Source organism: Ursus americanus, chromosome 24 (assembly GCF_024610735.1).
Source record: "Ursus americanus isolate L20-20 chromosome 24, mUrsAme1.1.p, whole genome shotgun sequence".
Classification (NCBI taxonomy): Eukaryota; Metazoa; Chordata; class Mammalia; order Carnivora; family Ursidae; genus Ursus; species Ursus americanus.
Window position 1 is genome coordinate 39,965,153 of NC_142150.1, and position 19,409 is coordinate 39,984,561.

The 19,409-nt window shown below is 59.5% G+C and overlaps 1 protein-coding gene across 8 annotated transcripts in view; it reads right to left on the reverse strand.

Annotated features, from left to right (window-relative positions):
• Positions 1-4,334: 4,334 nt before the first annotated feature.
• NRXN2 (neurexin 2) overlaps positions 4,335-19,409 on the reverse strand; it is a 97,186-nt gene continuing 82,111 nt past the window's right edge. For 4 of the 8 annotated variants that reach the window (XM_087854991.1, XM_087854992.1, XM_087854988.1 and 1 more), the window contains 2 exons: positions 17,379-17,457; positions 4,335-5,780 (listed from right to left, as the gene is read on the reverse strand). In XM_087854991.1, the coding sequence (XP_087711117.1) occupies positions 4,894-5,780; positions 17,379-17,457 (966 nt within the window). In that variant the 3' untranslated portion in view covers positions 4,335-4,893. The remainder of the gene's footprint in view (positions 5,781-17,378; positions 17,458-19,409) is intronic. The other 4 variants (XM_087854994.1, XM_087854993.1, XM_087854990.1 and 1 more) reach the window with 1 other exon arrangement.

Here is a 19,409-nt window from a genome sequence, read left to right on the forward strand (position 1 = left end):
GCCCCTCGCTGACTCCGGGGATGAGCTGTGGGTGGGGGTGGGGGTGAGGGTGGCGGAGAGCTCTGGGGAGCTCCTCCAGGGCCTGGCCCATTCCCAGGCCGGTTCGCCTGCCCTGAAGGCTGGGCCAGAGCGTCTGCCCTTCCCGGGCTTTGCTGCGGGCTAGCACCGCCCTGGACACCTCAAGGCACCCTCTGATCTTTTCCCAAACCCTTCAAGGAAGACAGCCCATTCTACAGAAGGGAAAGTAAGGCTCAGAGAAACCAGCTGCCCACGACCTGCAGCTGGGAGGGGCAGAATCAAGAGCCCAGCTCCGGTGTCCAGAGCCCCGCCCTGACTACGACACCCCCCCGGCCCCCCGGCCTCAGGCCGCACAACTGGGCAGCCAGTAATGCTTCTCGAGGCAGGCACCCCGCTCTCAGAACCAGCCGGGACCCCGCAGAGTCCACTGGCACCACTCACAGGAAAAGCCCGGGCAAGGGCTCAGGTGGACAGGGATGGACGCCCAAGCTCCCCTAACACAAATGCGGGTGCAGGCGGCCCATCGGGGACCCCAGCAGCTGCTGATCTACTGAGCTGCCCCAGACCTGTGCTCAGGTGATCTCTCCATTGCCTGTGTCACTGCTTCCGGGCACCTCCGCAAAGGGCTGTGCCCCTCCACACGTGCGTGCGCACGCACACGCACAGTGATGGACGCAGCTGTGCTTGCACACGCGGGAAGATGAATGGAAAAACAGAAAGCCCTCCTTGCCCCTGGGAGGCAGGATCACTCCCTGGCCTGGTCTTATCCACCGCAGCCCCTGGGCCTCTTTGGCGGGGGGGGGGGGGGGGGAGCGGGCAGAGGGATCGTGCCTCTCAGCCATTGGCCTGTGGCCACCCCTCAGTGAAGACCCCCAGGACAAGGGGGGTGGGGGTGGGGATCATGTTTGCAAAGCTGCCCGAAGGCAAGGGTGTCTCACCCTGCCCTGAACTTTGGTCCTGTCTGCCTGCTGCCCAGCGGAGCCCCAGCTACTTTCTAACCCTTGTTCAACATTCTTGGGGCCCCCTGGTGTCTAGAAGCTTCCAGAAGAGAGAACCTGGGGCTGGTGAGAGATGGCTCCTCCTTTCCCCTTACAGCGTTCTCCCATTCGCCACGTGGTCATAGCTATCCCTCTGCCCACATTCACAGCAGCCTTGCTCCTGGCCTTTCCAGGGGGTCCCAGTCTTCTAGAACCCAGGACCTACCTGCTCCCAACATGTCCTCCCCTCACTGAACTCCACAGGACCTGGAAGCTGGGAGGGTCCAGGGCCCTGCCCCTCTCGGGCAGCTGGGGGGTGAGTGTCATCACCATGGCGGAGTGGGTGCTGCAAAGGGAAAGGGGGCTCTCTTGGCAGCAGTCACAGGCCTGCTTTCCAGCTGCATGCCACCACCCAAATGGCAGGCCTTCACTTGGGACACCACAGGGAGCTCCTGACCCCAGAGACTACAGGGGCACCCTGAAACGGAAGAGCCAAGGGAACTGGGTATGGGAAGGAAGAACCCATCAACTACCCCCACAGCCTCATTCCCCCCATGGCGGTAGAGGCCTTAGGCAGTGGGGACAGGAAAGTGGCTCAGGACCCACTTTGGCCATTCTCCTGTCTCCAGCCAGGCCTGCAGCTCTCCCAGAAGGGTGTGTGGGGAGGGCAATGCAGGCTCCCTCGGCTCCAGAGCCTCCTCCAGGAAAGCGACATCTTCCCAGAAGAGTCCCAGCCCTGGCTGAGCCTGTGTTCCCTCCCCTGGGGGGTCGTGTGGTCTTCAAGGTCAAGGTATCAGCTAGACTCCACTTTGAGCTTCCTCCCCAACTCTGTCTTTGACCCTCCCCAGGTGGAATCCCCTGACATATCCCTACAAGTAGCAAATGTCAAGGAGCAAGCTTCCTGGAGTTTCTGTCACCCCCAGATGCTGTTTGCACAATCCTGGAGGTCACTGCCAGGCCAGCCAGACCCTGAGAAGCTCACCTCAGGCTCAGTGTTAAGTTCAACATCAGATGCCCAGACCAAGGAGCTGAGACTGAGGTGACTGTATCTCACAGATGGGTAAACTGAGTCAAAGGTAGAGTCCAGAAATCTTTCCTCTTACAACCAAGCCCTTGAGTGACAGGAGCTCTTAGCCTCCTGACACAGAGAGGAAACACCCAGTCCTATGGCCACACTGCAGTGAGCAGGACTGGGGCCTATCCTTCCAACGCCTGCACTGTCCCTCTTTCCTGTCCCCTACTCTGACAGACTGTTCAGGACCATTCTAGAAATTTCTGGAGTAAGAACGTTCCCTTCTTGGCACCACGGAACTCCTGCCTGCCTCTATTTGTTTTCTTTGGCTGGTGGTGATGGGGCAGGGGAACCTGAGATGTTTCCGAGCCTTAGACAGAAGGAGCAGCAGCCAAAGTCCCAGGGGCAAGGGACAGGATGCCCTGGCAAGACTGTCCCGAGTCAGGGCCTCCCCACCGGCTTCCACAGGGGGTTAGAGCTTACCTCAGTTTCCAAGACTGCGAGCAGTGGGGGACAAGCAGTGCCTTCCCCAGGTGTTGGTTCAGGAGGGCCAGGAGAGGCCAAGTCTATGGAAATCCACACCTGGGGGCGGCTGCAGGAGAACCCACTCTCCCGCCAGTGACAAGAGCCTAGGGAAGAGCCCTTAAAGGTCCCTGGGGAAACACCCCAAAGTAAGGAGGGTCCTCAAACAAAAGCCTCATTTCAGGATGGAAGGAAGGAGGGGGAGGCGGGGCTCCTGTGCACACCAAGCCCAGGACACTGAGCGGTGTTCAGGCCTACACAGACCGGGCTTGGGAGCCGGAAAATGCCGCAAGAATGAGCTGGCCGGCAACGGAGCCGCCCGTGGATGGCAGCTCGCGAAGCCGATCCAATTGGCGGAGGGCGATGGCGAGCCAAAGGCCCAGGGAAGCGGAGCCAGGAGGGGGAGGTGAGATGCACTGAGCTAGAAAGTGGAGGAGACCTGAGTGGCGGAAGCGTGGCTGAGTCACAGCTCATGTGTCCAGTGGCGGGGCGATCCACCGCCACCACCTGGGAGATGAAGGCCACCCACACTCTCCCCCTGAGATGCCTGCCCGCTCGGGTCCTCACGTGCAACCCTTGCCACTGACAGGCTTAGCAAATACACACCGGTGTCTCAGCGTGTGTGGGACCGTGGGCCTGTTCAGTGTCTCCAGGAAGCAGCACACACCTGGGGATGAGGTTCCGCAGCCCCAGGAGCCCCCCCAGTCAGCCAGCATGGACTGGAGGGGACTGGGGGAGGGGGGCTGCAGACCATGGGGTCCAGATCCTTAGGGATGCGGCGAAAGCAGGGACTTTGGAGTTAGGCAGAACTGGGGGCGAGTGCGGACTCAGCCACCGAAGCTCTTGTCACCCAGGAGTAAAACCACCTTCCCCCAGGGCCATAGCAAGATCCCTGCACAGGCAGCCCCCCCAGAGGCCTAGACCCCTGTGAGCCACTAGGGGGCCACATGATGCTCTTGCCTCTGGGGGGTTGTCCTGACCCGCTGGGGGGGGGGAGCCCACCCCATACACCAGCTGTTCCTCAGCCCCCTCCTCAGGCCAGGAGGGACGTGGGGGGGGACAAAGACAGGCCACCCCCAGGAGCCCAAAACCATGCTCAGCCCAAAACTCTGGAGGCTACTTACCAGCTCTCACCGGCCTCAGTTCGGGCCCCAACCCCAGCCCAGAGCCAGGACTGATGTCCCAACAGTACCCATCCCGAAAAAACTGCACAGGACCGTTGGATTTGGAAAGTTTTTGTTTTCTTTTCCCACACATTTCCGGGGTTGGGGTGTTTTCCAAGACTCAGACACATTTGTTAACAAAGAGAGAAAAAAAACTGGGGGAGCAGGGAGCCCGTGGGCAGAGAAGTGACCCCAGCAGTCAGCGGACAATGCCCGGCTCTCTCTTCCCTGGTGCCCGCGCCCAACGGGTGCCACAGGCTGCTGCTCGCGGTATCTAGATAATTTGTCTTTAATATATATCTGCATTTGCCTTTCCCCTCCCACCCGCCCCCCCCACCCCTGCTCCTCCAGCAGCTTCCCTATCAATGCACGTCGCCCGGCGGCACACAACAGAACAGGCCTTTCCCGGCCCGAGCCCCTTCCCTCGGAGGCACCAGGCCAGCGCCTCCTCCTGGTGGGCAGAATCGGGGCGCTGGGGGGGCCGCCCTACTGCCCCGCCCCGCCCCCGCTCCCCCTGCTGGGCTGCTCGGCCCACCCGCCCGTCCTTCTCCCTCCGACTCTGGAAACCCAAAGGTAGGAAAGGGAGAAACCAGACACACACAAAAAAAGAAGTGGAGAGGGAGGGTGGGGACAGAGAGACACAGCAAGCCTGGGATGGGGGCCGGCGGGCTTGGGAAGAGAAGGAAGGCAGGAGGGACGGAGGGAGGAAGAAAAATGGAGGAAATGAACAGGACGAGTGGTGGACACTTTACAAAACCCCCAGCCTTCCTTCCCGCCCAACCCCACCAAAATAAAACTACCCCCCCTTAAAAAAATAAATCAACCCAGGGCTGTGAGCACGTGCCCTGCCCGGGGCGGGCGCAGAGCGGAGAGGGACAGACAGCCCCAGGACTGACAGTGCCGCCGCCCAGGACGGCAGGAGGAAGGGGACGAGCACGGGGTTTCCTTTCCTATTTTTTTCTTTCTTTTCATTTTTTTTTCTTCCGTTCGTTTTTTTCTTTCTTTCTTTTCTCCTTTCTTTTTTTTTTCCTTTTTGTTTTTTCCTTTTTTTTTTTTTTTTTTTTTTTTTGCGTTTCCTCTTCGTGAGAGAAGTCTGAGGCAGCCAGGGAGCGGGTCCCCGGAGCCCCGGCAGGGAGAGGGCGCACCGTCCTCCCGGGCCCTCCCGGGAGGGGCAGCTGGCAGTGGGGTGCGGTGCCGGGGCTCAGACGTAGTACTCCTTGTCTTTGTTCTTCTTGGCCTTGCTGGGCGTCTTGGGAGCGGCCGGGGCCTTCTCTTTCACCACCGCCCCGTTGCTCTGGGCCGAGTTACTGATGTAGTTCCGGCTCTGGTCCACCTGGTAGGAGCCCTCGTCGCGGTTGCGGTACTTGTACATGGCGTAGAGAAGGATCAGAATGCAGAGCGCCGCTGCCGCCACGATGCCCACCACCATGCCCGTGGTGCTGCTGGACTCCCGGATCACCTCCACGGCGCCCGGCGGGCCCCGCTCCCCGGGCCCCGTGGGGTTGGCTGTGGGCAGACGGGGGAATCCGGGGGCGGAGGTCACGCCGGGGCGCAGGGGAGGGGGCCTCCGCGGCTCGAAAGACGTGGGGGCCCCGGGCCCCAGGGGTGGGTTCTCCAGCAAGGGCTGCAGCGGGTCTCGGTGGTTCATTTTGCCCGCAGGCAGGTTGGGGGCCGGGGCGGAGGGGGCTAGCAGCACCCCGGGGGCGCCCGTGGCCCCATCTGTCCTGAGGTTGGGCCGGGGAGCGGGTTTGCGGGGTGAGAGGAGGGTGGTGCGGTCCGTGACCAGGGGGAAGGTGGTGTAAAAGTCCTCGTCGTCCGTGGGGGGGAGGCTGGAGTCAAAGACCTCCCCGGACGCAAAGCCCGAGGCCTCGATGGGCTCCTCGCAGTCGCTGTCGTCCTGCTCGGCCTGGCACGGGCCCCCGGCGGGCGGGCGGCGGGCCGCGGGTGGGGGCAGGGTGTCTTGGGTGGCGCCCACGCCCGTGAGGAAGGGATAGAAGGTGGGGGGTGGGGGCACGAAGGGGGATCGGGTGGCCACGGGAGGGGGGTCTAAGGAGTCCTCCGTGATAATGGGCAATATTAACTCTCCTCCTAGAACAAGAGAGAGAAGAGAAAAGAGAGGGTGTCAGCGAGGGCGCAGGGTGCAGGCGGCCGGCACAGAGAGAGAAACAACAGCCTCACACACCCAAATCGGTTCCAATTGGCTTTGGCGGAGACTAGAGCGGGCCGGGCCCGCCCGCCAGCCGGAGCACTGCGCTTTAAGCGGGCAGCGGCTCAGATGCCCTGGGCACCCCACGCAGGGGCTCTGTGGCTCACTGGGTTTTGGTCTTTTGTTTGTCTTAAGAAACCAAAAGGAACAGAAAGGAAAGGAAATCGAAAAGAAACGGAAAAAAAAAAACTCTACTGGTTTAAGGCTTAAAAACAGATACAAGAGCAGCATTTAAACAAACCTAACAACAGTATCTTTTAGGGTTTTTTTTTTTTTTCTAGATTTTTCTCTTTTTTTGCTTTTTTTTTTTTTTTCTTTTGTTTTTAAAAAAGAAGATAGCATACCACGGAATTCAGGCAACTTACATCAACAAATAGGCCGTGTGATTTTAGCATGAAGAAAAAAATTACAAACAGAGCTGTGTAAGCGGGTTCTCCCGGAAAAAATAAGAAAAAACAACTTTTCCGTACAACGTTTTCTGTCTATCTGTTTGGTATCTCCCTCCCTCACTCTTCTCTCCCTGGACATCTTGCTTCCTCCTGAATACTCTCTCTCCTCCCTCACTTGTGCCCTCTCCCCCTCATTAAACACAAAGCTAAAATCTGCACAGTGCAGGCTGGCATTGAGAAACTGTTACCACCACTTGGTGTCAGCGTGCAGGGCGGGGGAGCAGTGGGAAGGAGGGCTGGAGGAAGAGGTGCATGACTGGCAGCTATGTAGGAATTGCTACATGGGTGAGAGGACTTGAGAGGGGATGATCATGGGAAGGAGCTCTGAAGGCTACTTGCAAGCCGGCCATGGGAAGATGAGAAATTGAAGGTGGGAGGTGACAAGGTCCATGAGAAAGAGTGGGCAAGGAGGAGACAGACACTTTGGAGAAGGGTCCTGTCCCATTGGACTTTGGGTGAGGTGGTGAGAAGCCATGTAGAGGCAGCGAGGTGGGGAGGGGGTGGGAGTGAGGGAGGGAAGTGGACAGGGACACATGAGTCCTGAGCTAACCCTAATTCCCCGACTTTCTCTTTCTTCACCCTCCACCTCTGACCCCCACTGGCTTCCCCCCTCCCCCTCCCCAGAACCCCCATGGGCCGCCAGGACCTGACCAGGGCTTGACTGCCTCTGGCCCTCTTATTATTGTTAAAACAATAATAAAACAACGGAAAGAAGAAGAAAGCAAAAAAAGAAAAGAAAATACATACACAGCCAACTGGGAAGGAAGCACTTGCTAATACAGGGCCCGGGGCGGGGGACTAGTGGGGAAGGTTTGGAGGGGGGTGATTAGGTCTCCTCTCTCCCTAGGTCTGATAACTGAGGTACCTTGGGCATAAACTGCAATTCCCATCAGCCCCAAAGAGTGAGAACTACAACTCCCATTAGCCCTTGGAGGGGTGTGGACTACAATTCCAAGCAGCCCCTGGGTCAACTCCCATGAGCCCACTGCCCTTTCCCCAAATACTGCAACCCACTGGCCTGGGGTAGAGCCAGCTGGAGTCTGGCTCTAGGGGGCTGCGGGGAGGGCTTCCTCCTCTTGGGCATCTCTGGGTCTGGCTGGGGTTGGAGATTTCCTCTCTAGCTTTCCCTCCACCCAAGCCCTGCCCCCATCTGATTGCGTCTCCCCAGTCTCTGCAGGGTGTGGTTTTCATAACTCCACAACCCCCTACCCCCTCCATCGGAAGCATCCCAGAGCCCCACTGCAGCCAAGCCAGCCATGGGCCACTGCCACATCTTTGCGTCCCTTCTCCTGCTCCTTGCACCCTAAGCCCTCCAGTCTCTGTGCTTGCTCTTCGAGCACTGCCGATCTTCACAGCCCAAGCTCCAGCAACCTGGCAGAGCTGTCCTTGGCCACAACTAGCCCACCACAGCCAAGATCTTGCCACTGAACTGACAGCCTGGCCGAGCTCCTCAGGCTGCTCCTCCTACCAGGCTCTACTCTCCCCCTGGGCCAGGGCTCACCTGCACCCCAGACTGTGAAGCCCCGGGGCACCTGGCCCTCCTGGGGCTCAGTCACACTGACAAACTGAGCCAAAAGCAGACAAGCATGTTCTGTGGAGCTGGGACCATCCAACACTGGCCTTTTATGAGGAGGATGCTGTGGCCTGCGGAGGGCAGGACTTCCCAAGATCACGAGGGCCACGTCTCACAAGGAGCCTGGAAAGGCCTGATTCACCCTCCCCGCGCCTGTGGTAATCTGCTGGACTCTTAGCTTGATTGTTCACCTGGGAGGTCGCCCCGTGTGACTGTGGACAAGCTCTTCTTACTCTCTGGACCTCAGCTTCCTCATCTATAAAATTAGGGTACTGGGCTCCAGGCCCAGGGTGAGGCCAAGGCCTGGCTCCCACAGACCTCCAGCCTATGGATGAATAATTTGTCCCCCTAACCCCTCCTGAGCCCTGGACCCACTATGGATGGCCCAGCACCCGGGTCCCTGGGTAAGGGCCGCACTCAGCTCTCAGCTCTTGGGGGAGGCTGGCAGCCTGTGTCCAATCATGGCAGGGTTCCCCTCCCTGCTGGACCATACCCCCTGCCCTCTTCCTGACTTTGCCTTCTGTTCGCAGCACCTTGCCCCCGCAGATCTCTCACTCATCCTTCAAGTCCAGCCAAATACCTCCTCTTCCAGAAAGGCTTGAGGCCCAATTGTCTGTCTCCCTAGCCCCAGCACTGGGCCTGGTACAGAGGAGGGGCTCATTGTGTTTTGACCAACGGAAGGGGAGGAATACTCATCAAGGATGTTCTCTGAACAACGCCAAGGCAACGGGGTTCTGAACGCCCCACGTCTCCCAGCCCATGGTCAGCAGGCACTGCTGAGTTCAGCCTGACAGGTGCCTTGCTCCATGGGCCCAGCTCTCATCCACAGCCGTCTCTACCTCTGATCTTACATGGGGCCACCAGCGGCTTCTGGCAGCTTCAGGATCAGGCTTGTGGCCCTCAACCAGCTGCCCATTGCTAGGGCCCAGGGAGGAGTCCCTTGTTGGGGGCACGTCATGCCCTAGAGGGGTTGATCAGACCAATCAGGGCACAGACCTTGTCTCTCTACTCTCTTTCTCACCCCCAGATAGACTGGGGGGGCGGGGGGTTTCAGGCCTTGGGCCACAGACAAATCCTGCCCAGCCTGAGCCCTGTGCAACCATTTGCCTCAACTGACTGGTTCTTTAGGTCCTTGGGGCACACAGGCCCCCCCCCCAAGTTCCCCCTGTGCAGTCTCCCCAGGCTCCAGAGCCCTCCCAGGCCTGGTCACACTGACTCTTGCCCCTGCCCTTCAACCCCAGCTGTGTCCTGGTCTCCATATCTGGGTCTCAGCCCTGTTCCTGCTCCCTCAGCGTCTGTAGGACCTGTCCCTGGGCCCTGCTCTGTGCGTGGCTGTGACAGCGTCTCCTGAGGGTGTCCTGCACTCACCCACATCCTCCACACCAGCCTCCATCTCTGTCCCCCGCAGCTCCTGCTCTCTCCACAAGATAGCATGCTACTGAGACCCCACACTGTCTTCCTTCCCCCATATTCACTCCAGCCGATCTGGGCTCTGCGGCCAGCAAGTCACATGCAACATAGGGTACTGGGTTCTCCTGGGGTCATACACTGGTCTGGGAGGGATCAGGCGAGCTTGCCCTCATGAGGGTCTAGAGGAGGGGAGGACCCCTCAGAGACTCCTCACTGTGAAAGTCCAAGCAGCGGCTCCCTGGGCCGCCCTTCCCACTGGGAACTGGAGGGAGCAGACTCCGGCACCACAGCTCTACAAGGGTGCACCCAGGGATGGGGTGCCCCTGGGAGTCTGATAAAGACCCTACGCCACTCCCGTCCCCTCCCCCACGTCAGGCAGCCACAGCGCTTGGAAGTACTCACAGGTGCATTTCTCACAGACGCCACCCCCCTCCACTCTTACGTTGAATGTCAGGGCATGTCAGTCCCACTTGCTAGAGAGAATTCCATCTGGCCAAGGAGACGAGCAGCCATTCCTGTGTACCCCTCCTCCCCCAGCTCCCCTACCTCTAGGGGCTGCTGCCCCAGCAAGCTGAGCTCTTTCTGCCTTTAGGACACAGAGGCTCCTGACTGGAAATCGACCCAAGAACCCCATTCCCACCCAAGCAGGTTGTGCCCACCCCCAAAGGAGCAAGGACAACTGAGGCCGAGTGTCGGAGCTCAGCCAGCAGCCGGCAGAGGCCTCACCCACCAGCGCTGGGTACCTGCCAGAAAGCCATTAGGCCACAGGGCATTTCGTGTGGGTTAGAAACAAGGCAGGGCCCTCGACATGGCCATGGCCCTTCGGGTGCATGACCTGGCCAACGGTATCTCTGTACACAATCAGAATAAGGTGTTCTGTCTTCCTGGGGGACACAGCCCTGCTCCCGGGACCGGGACAAGCGGCTTGGTGAGCAGAGAGCACGACTAGATTTCAGCCCTTACTCACCTGTTCCAGCAGGTGCGGTGGCTGGAAGGATGGAGCCCCACCCCGCTCAGACACCCCAGCCCAGCAACAGCAAAAATCAAGGCGGACGCAAGGTCAGGCGGGGGTGTGTGTGTGTGTGCACGCGCACGTGCATGCGCTCAGAGTCTGTTTCTGTGCACCTGGGCATTCGTCTCTAAGCCTGTGTGTGCGCGTGTACACGAACCTCGATGGACCTGAGCGCACGGACGGGGTGTCAGGGAATCTGCAGGTAAGCGAGCCTCTCACTGTGTCCACCCGCCTCTGAGCCTGGGTCAGAACTCGTGTGCGTGTGCGAATGCCCGCCTGTGCCGCTGAGAACGTGTGAGCACGTAGGCCTCTGTGAGTGCCCCTTTCCCCAAATTCAATTTCTCCTTTTCCTGGCCACTGAGACTACATTTCCCAGCATCCCTTGCGATTGGGTGTGGCAACAGGCCTGAGCCGTGGGCTCTGCTGGGTACTGGCCCACAGAAGTCTCCTGTGTGGATCTCCGTGCTCTCTCTCCTCCTTCCGGTGACCTTGCAAACCAGCTGAACGCCGGGGAAGAGCCATAAGATGGAAGGAGTCTGGATCAAGCACCCCCTTGGGGCAGAGCCACCTGCTGACCAGGAGAGCCCTGGTGGGGCTTCAGCTGACAGAGAAACCTCCCTCGAAGTACCCACTGAGATTTGGGAGCCATCTATTCCAGAGACCAATGCTACCTGAACTAATACAGACACTGAATCAGAAATGTGCGTCACAAAAAACGGCAGCATGGGGCGCCTGGGTGGCACAGCGGTTAAGCGTCTGCCTTCGGCTCAGGGCGTGATCCCGGCGTTATGGGATCGATCCCCACATCAGGCTCTTCCGCTATGAGCCTGCTTCTTCCTCTCCCACTCCCCCTGCTTGTGTTCCCTCTCTCACTGGCTGTCTCTATCTCTGTTGAATAAATAAATAAAATTAAAAAAAAAACAAAAAAAAACAAAAAACGGCAGCCTTCCCGTAACAATCCAAGGAAACGGCTGGAAAGATGCAGAACCATAAAATGCGGGGGCAGGACATCCGGTTCAGACCCTGCTTGTGATGACCATGTGCCTGTTGAGGCTCAGGCACAAAAGGAACCTGCCAGAAAGTCGGGGTGACAGTGCTGGCTTTTCCTGTCTGCTTTCAGTCACATACCACAAGAAGCTGACGTTAGGCAAGAGTGGGTGGGTTTGCAAGCAGAGAAGGGAACAGAGAGAGCCCAGAAACGTGGGGCTTGCCAAGTGTCAGAAGAGCCCCAGCTTCCAACCCGCAAATCACAAGAGAGGTCAGGAATGGCTTTGAGGGACAAAGACCCCGGGAAACCTCCACCTGAATGAGGAGGGCTCAGCCGCGCCCCACAGATCAGACTACGGACGTGGCCTCCCCACCTACTGTTTCAAATGCCCTCAGAATAGTCACGACTAAATTCAGAGACAGGCAAGGAATCAGAGAAACAAGGAAATAGACGCTTGACACGTCTGTCTAGGAAAGAACACGGAGTATAGTTACCTTGACTGCTTGAGCCTTTGGGCCCCCAAACATGTAGGAGCAGGAAGTGGGCTGCCAACACCATGGGGCCCCACGAAGGACATTTTACCAACACCCACTTCAGAGATGGCCATGGAGGACAAGAACTGGGAAGAACCTCACGCCAGGGCCACAGACAGAGACGAGGGAGTTTGTCTCAAAGACAGGAGAGGCAGGGTGTAAGAAAGAAGCTTCCCCACTGCAGGGCGGGGGGGAGTCTCTCGCAGTGCGAGCTGGCTGGATTTCCTCAACGCTTAGAACTAGGGACCTCTGGGTGTCGTCTTCCATCCCTCCCTTTTTTGAATTAGAGTTTTTACTGTGGTGGCTGCCGCTGGCCCACCCCTGGATTCGGGGGGTGTGCTGAGCTGTGTGGACAGTGAGATCCGGACCACATATGGGTCCTCGGGAGCAAGTCTGGACCCAACAAGTGGGCTGCCACCTGCCAGACGCCCTCACCTTTGCCAAGAGGGCCCCAAGTGGGTGGGGCTTCAGAGTGTCTCCCTCGGGGAGGGGTGGCTGTGCTCTGTGGGTGTCGGGAAGAGTGAAGTGGATGGTTGGTGACCCAAAGGCCACACTGGGCAGGTAAATTGCTAGCTGGTCCCCAAATCTGTTTCTGCTTCCTCCTGGGGGCACAGCAAGGCCACACCCTCCCCGCCTTCCTGGACGCAGAGCTGCGGCCACGTGACTAAGCAAAAGCAGCAGGTGTCCTGTGCGTCTGGCCCCCGGGCCTGACCCATAGAACCCACCCCTTCCTGAGCCCGCCTGTTGGTCACCTTCCACCACAACCGAGAAAGTCAGCTGGGGAAGGGGACGAGGCCCGGAATCAGCGCCTGCCGGGGAGCTGCCCACCCACCAGGAACACTGGTTTGTAACCTTCCATGAAGGACAATCACAGGTGTTGTGGAGGTCACCGTTACAGCAACAGGTGTCACCCGAAGAAACGCTGGGATGCGAGCACATTTGTGCCTCCATGTTTCTGAGCTAAGTGTGTAGGTCTGAGCGAGTGTGTCTGTGTGTCTGTGGACTTGAGCCTGTGAACACCTCGGAGGGCCTCGTGTGTGTGTGCATGGGGGCCAAGGCTCAGGAGGGTGCACACCTATGGGGTGAGTGCACGAGCTGCTCCCGTGGCCTGAGCACACGTGGGCGTCTGGGAATCTGAGTACGCACGTCCACGGGCACCCTTGTGGGTCTGAGCAGCTCGCACGGAGGTGGGCATTTTGCTGGGTCTGAACCTGGCTGTCTGGCCTGAGGGCCTGAGGATGGGAGGCCTTCCCCACGCAGCTCAGGCGTACGTCTGAGCACGGGAGTAAGTGTGTCAGTACCTGTGAGGGCCCCTGTGGGCAGTGTAGACACGAGTGTGTGTGTGTGTGTGTGTGTGTGTGTGTGTGTGTGTACACACCGCTGTAGGACTCAGGACGAGTCTGTATGTCTTGAGAGGTCTGAGCATGTGTGTGGCTCCCAGCATGTGTGTGTCTGAATGTATGTGTCTGAGTGTGTGTGCGTGTGTCTGAGCGTGTGTGTGTCTCTGAACACATGGGTGTGAACGCAAGAATGAGCCTCTGCAGGTCTGAGCTATGGGGGGCCTCGGAGGGTCCCTCTCATGGGGCCAGGGGAGGGGGCAGGCGTGGGTCTAAACGAATGTCCAGATGAGCATGGCCCCTGGGGTCTGGGGACACAGAGCCCACCTCGGCGGATGTGTGCACACGTACCCTGTGGGTCTTGGCACACAGGTGCCTTTGGTGTGCACGTGGGCGTGCCTCAGTGGGAATGAGCCACACATGCTGGGACACGACATCCCTTCGAGGCTGTGTTTGTGCGTCCTGGCGCCTGTGAACTTATTCTCGGATACCGTAGGTCACGCGGGATACAGCACAAGTGCACACTTGGGTGGAGCTGTGCCACATGCTCCTCTATGAGCCCGGGCACAGATGCCTGCCTCCTTGAGCACATGCAAATGGGTGTGCATGTGTGTGTGTGCACGTGTGCGGCTACACCTCGGAGGGCTGAGCACACGTTTCTGCACATGCGCACACGGTCCCTCTGAACCATCTGTGAGCACCTGTAAGTCCGAGCACGCACGGAGGACGTGGCCGGAGCACGTGTGTTATGCAGGTGGATCTGTACACATGTATGTGCCTCTGCGAGCTGACTGTGGGGTGGAACTCTGGGAGTCCGAGGACGCGTGTGGACAAGCTCATGCTGTCCACATGCAAGCTCGCACATGCACATCGCGAGCGTCTGAAATATGTGGGTGCCTCTGAGCGTGTGCATGTGATCCCAAACATTTGGTCTGTGCCTCAATGGGTGTGAGTGTGTGTGAGCGTGCCTCCGTGGGCTGAAGACGCCCCGTGTGTACACCTTGGTGTGACGAGCACATGTAAGTGTGAAACACTGTGGGTCTGAGCAAGTGGGCACCTGTGAGCGAGTGGGCAGGTGTGAGTTTGCTGCGAGATCCATAAATGTACATGCAGGGATCTATGTGTGTGCACCTCTGCGTGTGCACGTAAACGTGCGTCTCTGCGGATCTGAGTCTGGGTGTGCACTTCCTGTGCACCTCAAGGGGTGCACGCTCCGATCCCTGCAGGGGCCAGGCCCACAACATAATGTGAGGGTCAGGCTGGCTAGGACAGGGAGACATTACCCACTTTGCAGAGCACGCCCCGCTAACAGCGCTCCCATTCAAAAGAATCTAAACACTGTATCCGGCAAACAATACCCTTCTTTGACTGGATTGTCAGCCTCAGGTGAAATGCCCATGTTAGATGATGATTTCACCAAGCTGCAAGGAGGAGGAGGAGGAGGAGGAGGAGAAGAAGAAGTGGGGTCTGGGGTCTGTGAAGGGGCCCAAGTCAAGAGAAAGGGTGGAAAGCGAGTAGGGATGATCCGAGGCTTGACAGCTGGATGCAGGGAGGAGGGTCTGGCAGGTGGGAGGGATGCAAATGCCCTGGGGTCCCTTGGTTCAGCCCGTGGGTAGCCACTGTCTCCAGCCAGGCTGCCTTCACCTCTAATGCTGACCTTGGAGCCCAAGGAGCTAGAGGAAAAACCCTCCCTGTACGGGGACACAGGAGGGCCTCTGGCTGGAGTCCCCTTTCCCTCTAAGTAGGGGAGTGGCATGGTCTAGATCAGCTCAAGGGGCTCTGGAGTCATCTTGGTGTTCACCTGGCCTCCCATCAAGATAAAAATCCCACTTGAAGCATTTCAGAGTGCAAATGCAGGCATGCGCCCTGCACGTCTCAGGGAGAGCCGGGACCTTCGGACGGCTTCCTCTGGAGGCTGGAGCACACACTCTGCCCTTATTTTGAAGCCGGGTGCCGGGCTGCCCACCGGCCTCTCCCTACCCCCCAGCTTCCATTCCTCCTCTGCCCTCCATCCTCCCCTCCCTGGCTTGGCCCTTTGACTGGGGGAGGGCGGCTGACCCTGCCTGCTTCAGCTCCACCTCACTCCCTTGTCTCCATGCAGCCTGAGGGAGCTCGGCCCCCAGTGCATACACTCGGCGCCACAGCTGGGAAACTAGAATCTTGGTAGAGAGCGTGTGGCCCTGGTATGGCCCAGGATGTGCTGCGTGTCCCCGCACAGTGGCCGTCTGGCCCAACACTCCTCTCCGTGGGGTCCAGGGAGAGCAGACCCCTCCTCTCACCCGGCAGCCCCCGCCCCTGCAGAGTGAGCACACGTGTGCAAACACATGGGACGGGGCCAAATGCCCTTCTCTCATGACCCGCCAGCCCTTTGTCCCCAGAGTCGTATCCCAGGACTCTCACGGGGCCATTCATCACAGCCATTTGTGGCAGGCCTGGGCTCGAGCACGGCCTCCACCTCCAGGAAACCCCAGTCTGGACGAGTCAGAGGGGTAAAGCAGAATCTGGGGGGAGTGCCATATTGAAGCTGCCAGATGCGCAGAACCTCCCAGAGCAACGGCAGAGCATGAGGGTGCCTCCCTGAGCTGAGATGGCCTAGTGAGATGGAGCCAGATGGCCCCCCAGCGGAGGGGCCTCCCCACAGTGGAGGGCATCTGTTCCAGAAAGCACCAGCTCTTGGCTGTGGACACAGAGGCCTTTCCAACCCAATAGCCTACAGCTCCTCCAAGTGCCTCAGGGCACAGGACCACCAAACAACCCTCTGCAGCCCTGGCCTATGGTGTCGGGGCCTGTACCCCAGAACTGCCTCTGCCCTTGATCTCTGGAACCTGAGCCTCTGCCCCAAGGCTCCATGGTTTTTCTTGCTCTTCCACAGTTGCGGCCTGTCCTCAGCCTGAGCGTCTCCTCTGGGACTGGCTGACACCCCCCCATGCCCCCACCCCAGGCCAGATTCACAAGATATGCCCCAGTCACACTGCCTACCTCACCTGACCAATCACCTCCCCCAACCCTGCAGGCATCCGTCCCAACCTCCAGCCTTCCAGTAGCAACAGCCCAGGTGCCACGCATTGCAAGGTAACCAGGAGAAGTCTCTGGAAACCCAAGCCAGGGATGAGGCTCCCACAGGCTCATCCGGGCCACCACCAAGTCCTATGATCCCTCGCTGCGAAATCTGGCCACATTCAGTCCTTCCTCCCTCCCTGCGGCCAGCTGTGAGCACAAGGACCTCAGCCCCTCAGGCTCTCGCTCCCCCCCCCCCGCCCCCGGCTCCCCTCGGCCACCCCCAACCTGCTCAGCTGAGCAGCCTTTGCACCCCCAACCTGCTCAGCTGAGCAGCCTTTGCACCCCCCGCACGGCTCCGCTCCATCCCCACACTTCTCAGTTGGCACTCAAGGCCCACCCTTCCTTTGCCAGTCGGGTCTCTCTCTGGGGCCACACCCTTCTCTCCAGCTGAAAGGATCCAGCAGAGGCCTGGAATGCCACCCCCAGGAAGCCTTCCCTCCCAGCCCTGCTCTCCTGCAACAGCAGCTGCTCCACTAGAAATCTAGACCAGACCTCAGGTCCCAATCTCCTCAAGGGACCACACATCTGGCTAGGGGCGCCTCCCAGCCACACACTGCCTGACACAGCGCTGCCGTGAGGTTGGCCTGGCAGCCCTGGCAGAGTGTGTGGCCACCTCCCTGAGACCAGGAATGAGGAGGGTCCTGGATGCAGCCGAGATCGCCTCTACTGCTGACCCAGGGAAAATCAGGCCTCAGGGACTGATGGGAGTTGCAGTTCTGGACCCAAGAGCTGATGGGATTTGTAGTTCCTAGGCCTGCATTCCCCCACCTACCCCCCCCCCATACCCAATAGACTCATGGGAGCTGCAGTTACTCATCTTGCTAGGGAAAAGTCTCCCTCTTTCCTTCCCAGCATTCCTTGGCCCTGAACCCCAGGATCCCAAGCTAAGGACCTCACTATCTCATGGGGCCGGGGCATCAAAGGGCCATCAAACTGCCTTGCCGGAGGGACAATTTGAGGGACCTGGAGGGGAATGGCAGGAAGGCAGAGGAAGCTATCGGGGAAAGGTAAGGCCTGGCAGCAGGCCCCTTGGGCTGGGGCCAGGTGGCAGGGACAGTCGCCCCCCTCCCACCAGCGTCACCCGGGCCCGGGGCAGGGGAGGGGGGAAAGGCACTCACCAGTACTGGGCTCACACTCTTCCAGGTCCTCGTCATCACTTGGACACTCGGCAGAGGCCACCAAGAGGTCATCTGTGTTCTGTGGGCGAGAGGAGGGAGGGGTGGGGAAGAGGGTTCGGGGGTGCGTCAGTAGGCCCCAAAGTCACCTCTTGAGGCGTGGGGCCACACAGGAGATGGGTGCTGGGCTAAGACACACACCCTGGTCCATGCCCCATTTCTCCCATTGCTGGCTGGGTGACCAACAGCCCCCCCATTCCCCACTGTGCAAAGACAGACTGGCCAGCACCCACCCCGAAGCAGCTCCCACGGCTCCCAGGGATCAGTGAGATGGCTCATGCTGTGTCTTTTATTTCTAGGAAGCCGGGGAGACTGGACGCTGGACCTTGGGGTGCAGGGCTGGAGCAAGGGGGCCTAGGGCATCAGGGAAATGAGGCATGGGGGCCTCTGGAGGCCAGCACAGGCAGAGAATGGGAGCAGGACCTGGGGGGGGGTGGCTCTTGGCTCCAACCTCACTACCCCACCACCCTCATCTCTCTCCCAACCCCCTTCCCAGAGCCCGGAACCAGGCTGCACACAATAATTAGGGCTGTGGTTGCCATGACAACGGGAGTCGACTTTGTCAGCATTTTCTCTCCTCCTGATTGCAAAAAAAGAGAATCCCCAAGATGAGTGAATGTAAGGGGGTGGGGAGGGGAGTGCACTCAGGGTGTGTTAGGGAAGAGACCCAAGGAGGGAAACCCAGAGTCCAGGCAGGAATGGTGCCCAAGAGACTGCACGGTGTGGGGAGAGGCTCCTGAAGGCCAAGGGTGGGAGGAGTCCCGGGTAGGGAGGGCTGAAAGGGTCACACGGTGCCTCTTCTCCACTCCCACACCCCCCACTCCACCCCCCACCTTCAGAAGACGGGTTTTCCTTTTGTATCCTTGCTCCCCTGCACCAGCCTCTCCTGTGGGGTCTTCTCCAGCACAGTTGTGACCCCTAAGGCCCCCACCCCTCTCTTCCACCTGGATGGTCTGCCCATCACCCTCCCACTGAGACTGGGGGACCCTTCTTGCCTCTGGGCACTGGGCATAGTTGGTGCCCAACCTTGGGTAGGACCAGGCCTTTCTCCCAGGGCTCCCTGCTCCCTGGGGCAAGGCCTGGCACTCAGGGTCCCTAGCTTTTCTCGGCAGTAAAGGCAGAGGGGAAGAGGGTTCAGACTTATCTCTCCTGCCTGCATGAGGCTGTCAGCCAGTGCCCAGCCCCCCACAGCACAGACTGGCAGGGATGAGGGGACCTCGAACTCATTTACGAACACTGAAGGCAGGCTGATGGTGGAGTTGGGGCCCACCCCCCAGACCGCCCCCAGACCTCTCCCTCACCCTGGGAGCACAGAGTTCTCTCCAGGCACAGAGGCTCAACAGCCTTGGGCGATGAGGGACAGAAGTAGCTTGGGCAGGGCGGCGGGGTGACTGAGTAAGGTCTCCTATGCCAGGTGTGAGCCGTCCCTGAGCCACAATCATCAATGGCAACAACCAGAAAACTCAGCTGGGCCCCCGAGTTGCCTCCATAAGTCACACATGCTCAATTGGCTTTTGGCACCAGGAAAGCCAGGCCTGTCCTGCCCCATGAGAGCCTCATTCCCCAGATATGCCCCCCCTCCAGGTACAAGAGAATATCAACTCAAGTCACTTGGGTTTGACCTGATCCAGAGAGGGCAGCTGAGCTGGAGGGGCAGGCAGTGGGGAGGGTAAAGCACCAGGGAACTGTCCGCACCAACACCCCCCTCCGATCCACAGGCACAGGGAACCCTGAGGCTGCCAGGCCGGGGCACCCACTCAAGGTCCTGAGGAGAGGACCCGAGAAGGCAGTGGGCTTGGAGTCCCACTGTGAGGACACCGGCAATTGGGGAGACACTGTTCCGGGCCTCCGCCAGCCTCCAGAGAGGGGAAGCCACCCCCAGCTGAGCCTCTGGCCCCTCCAGGGCGGTCTCCTAGGTGCCTGGCCAGAGCAATGCCACCCTGGTTGTACCCATCTCCTGCTCGCTGCCCACAC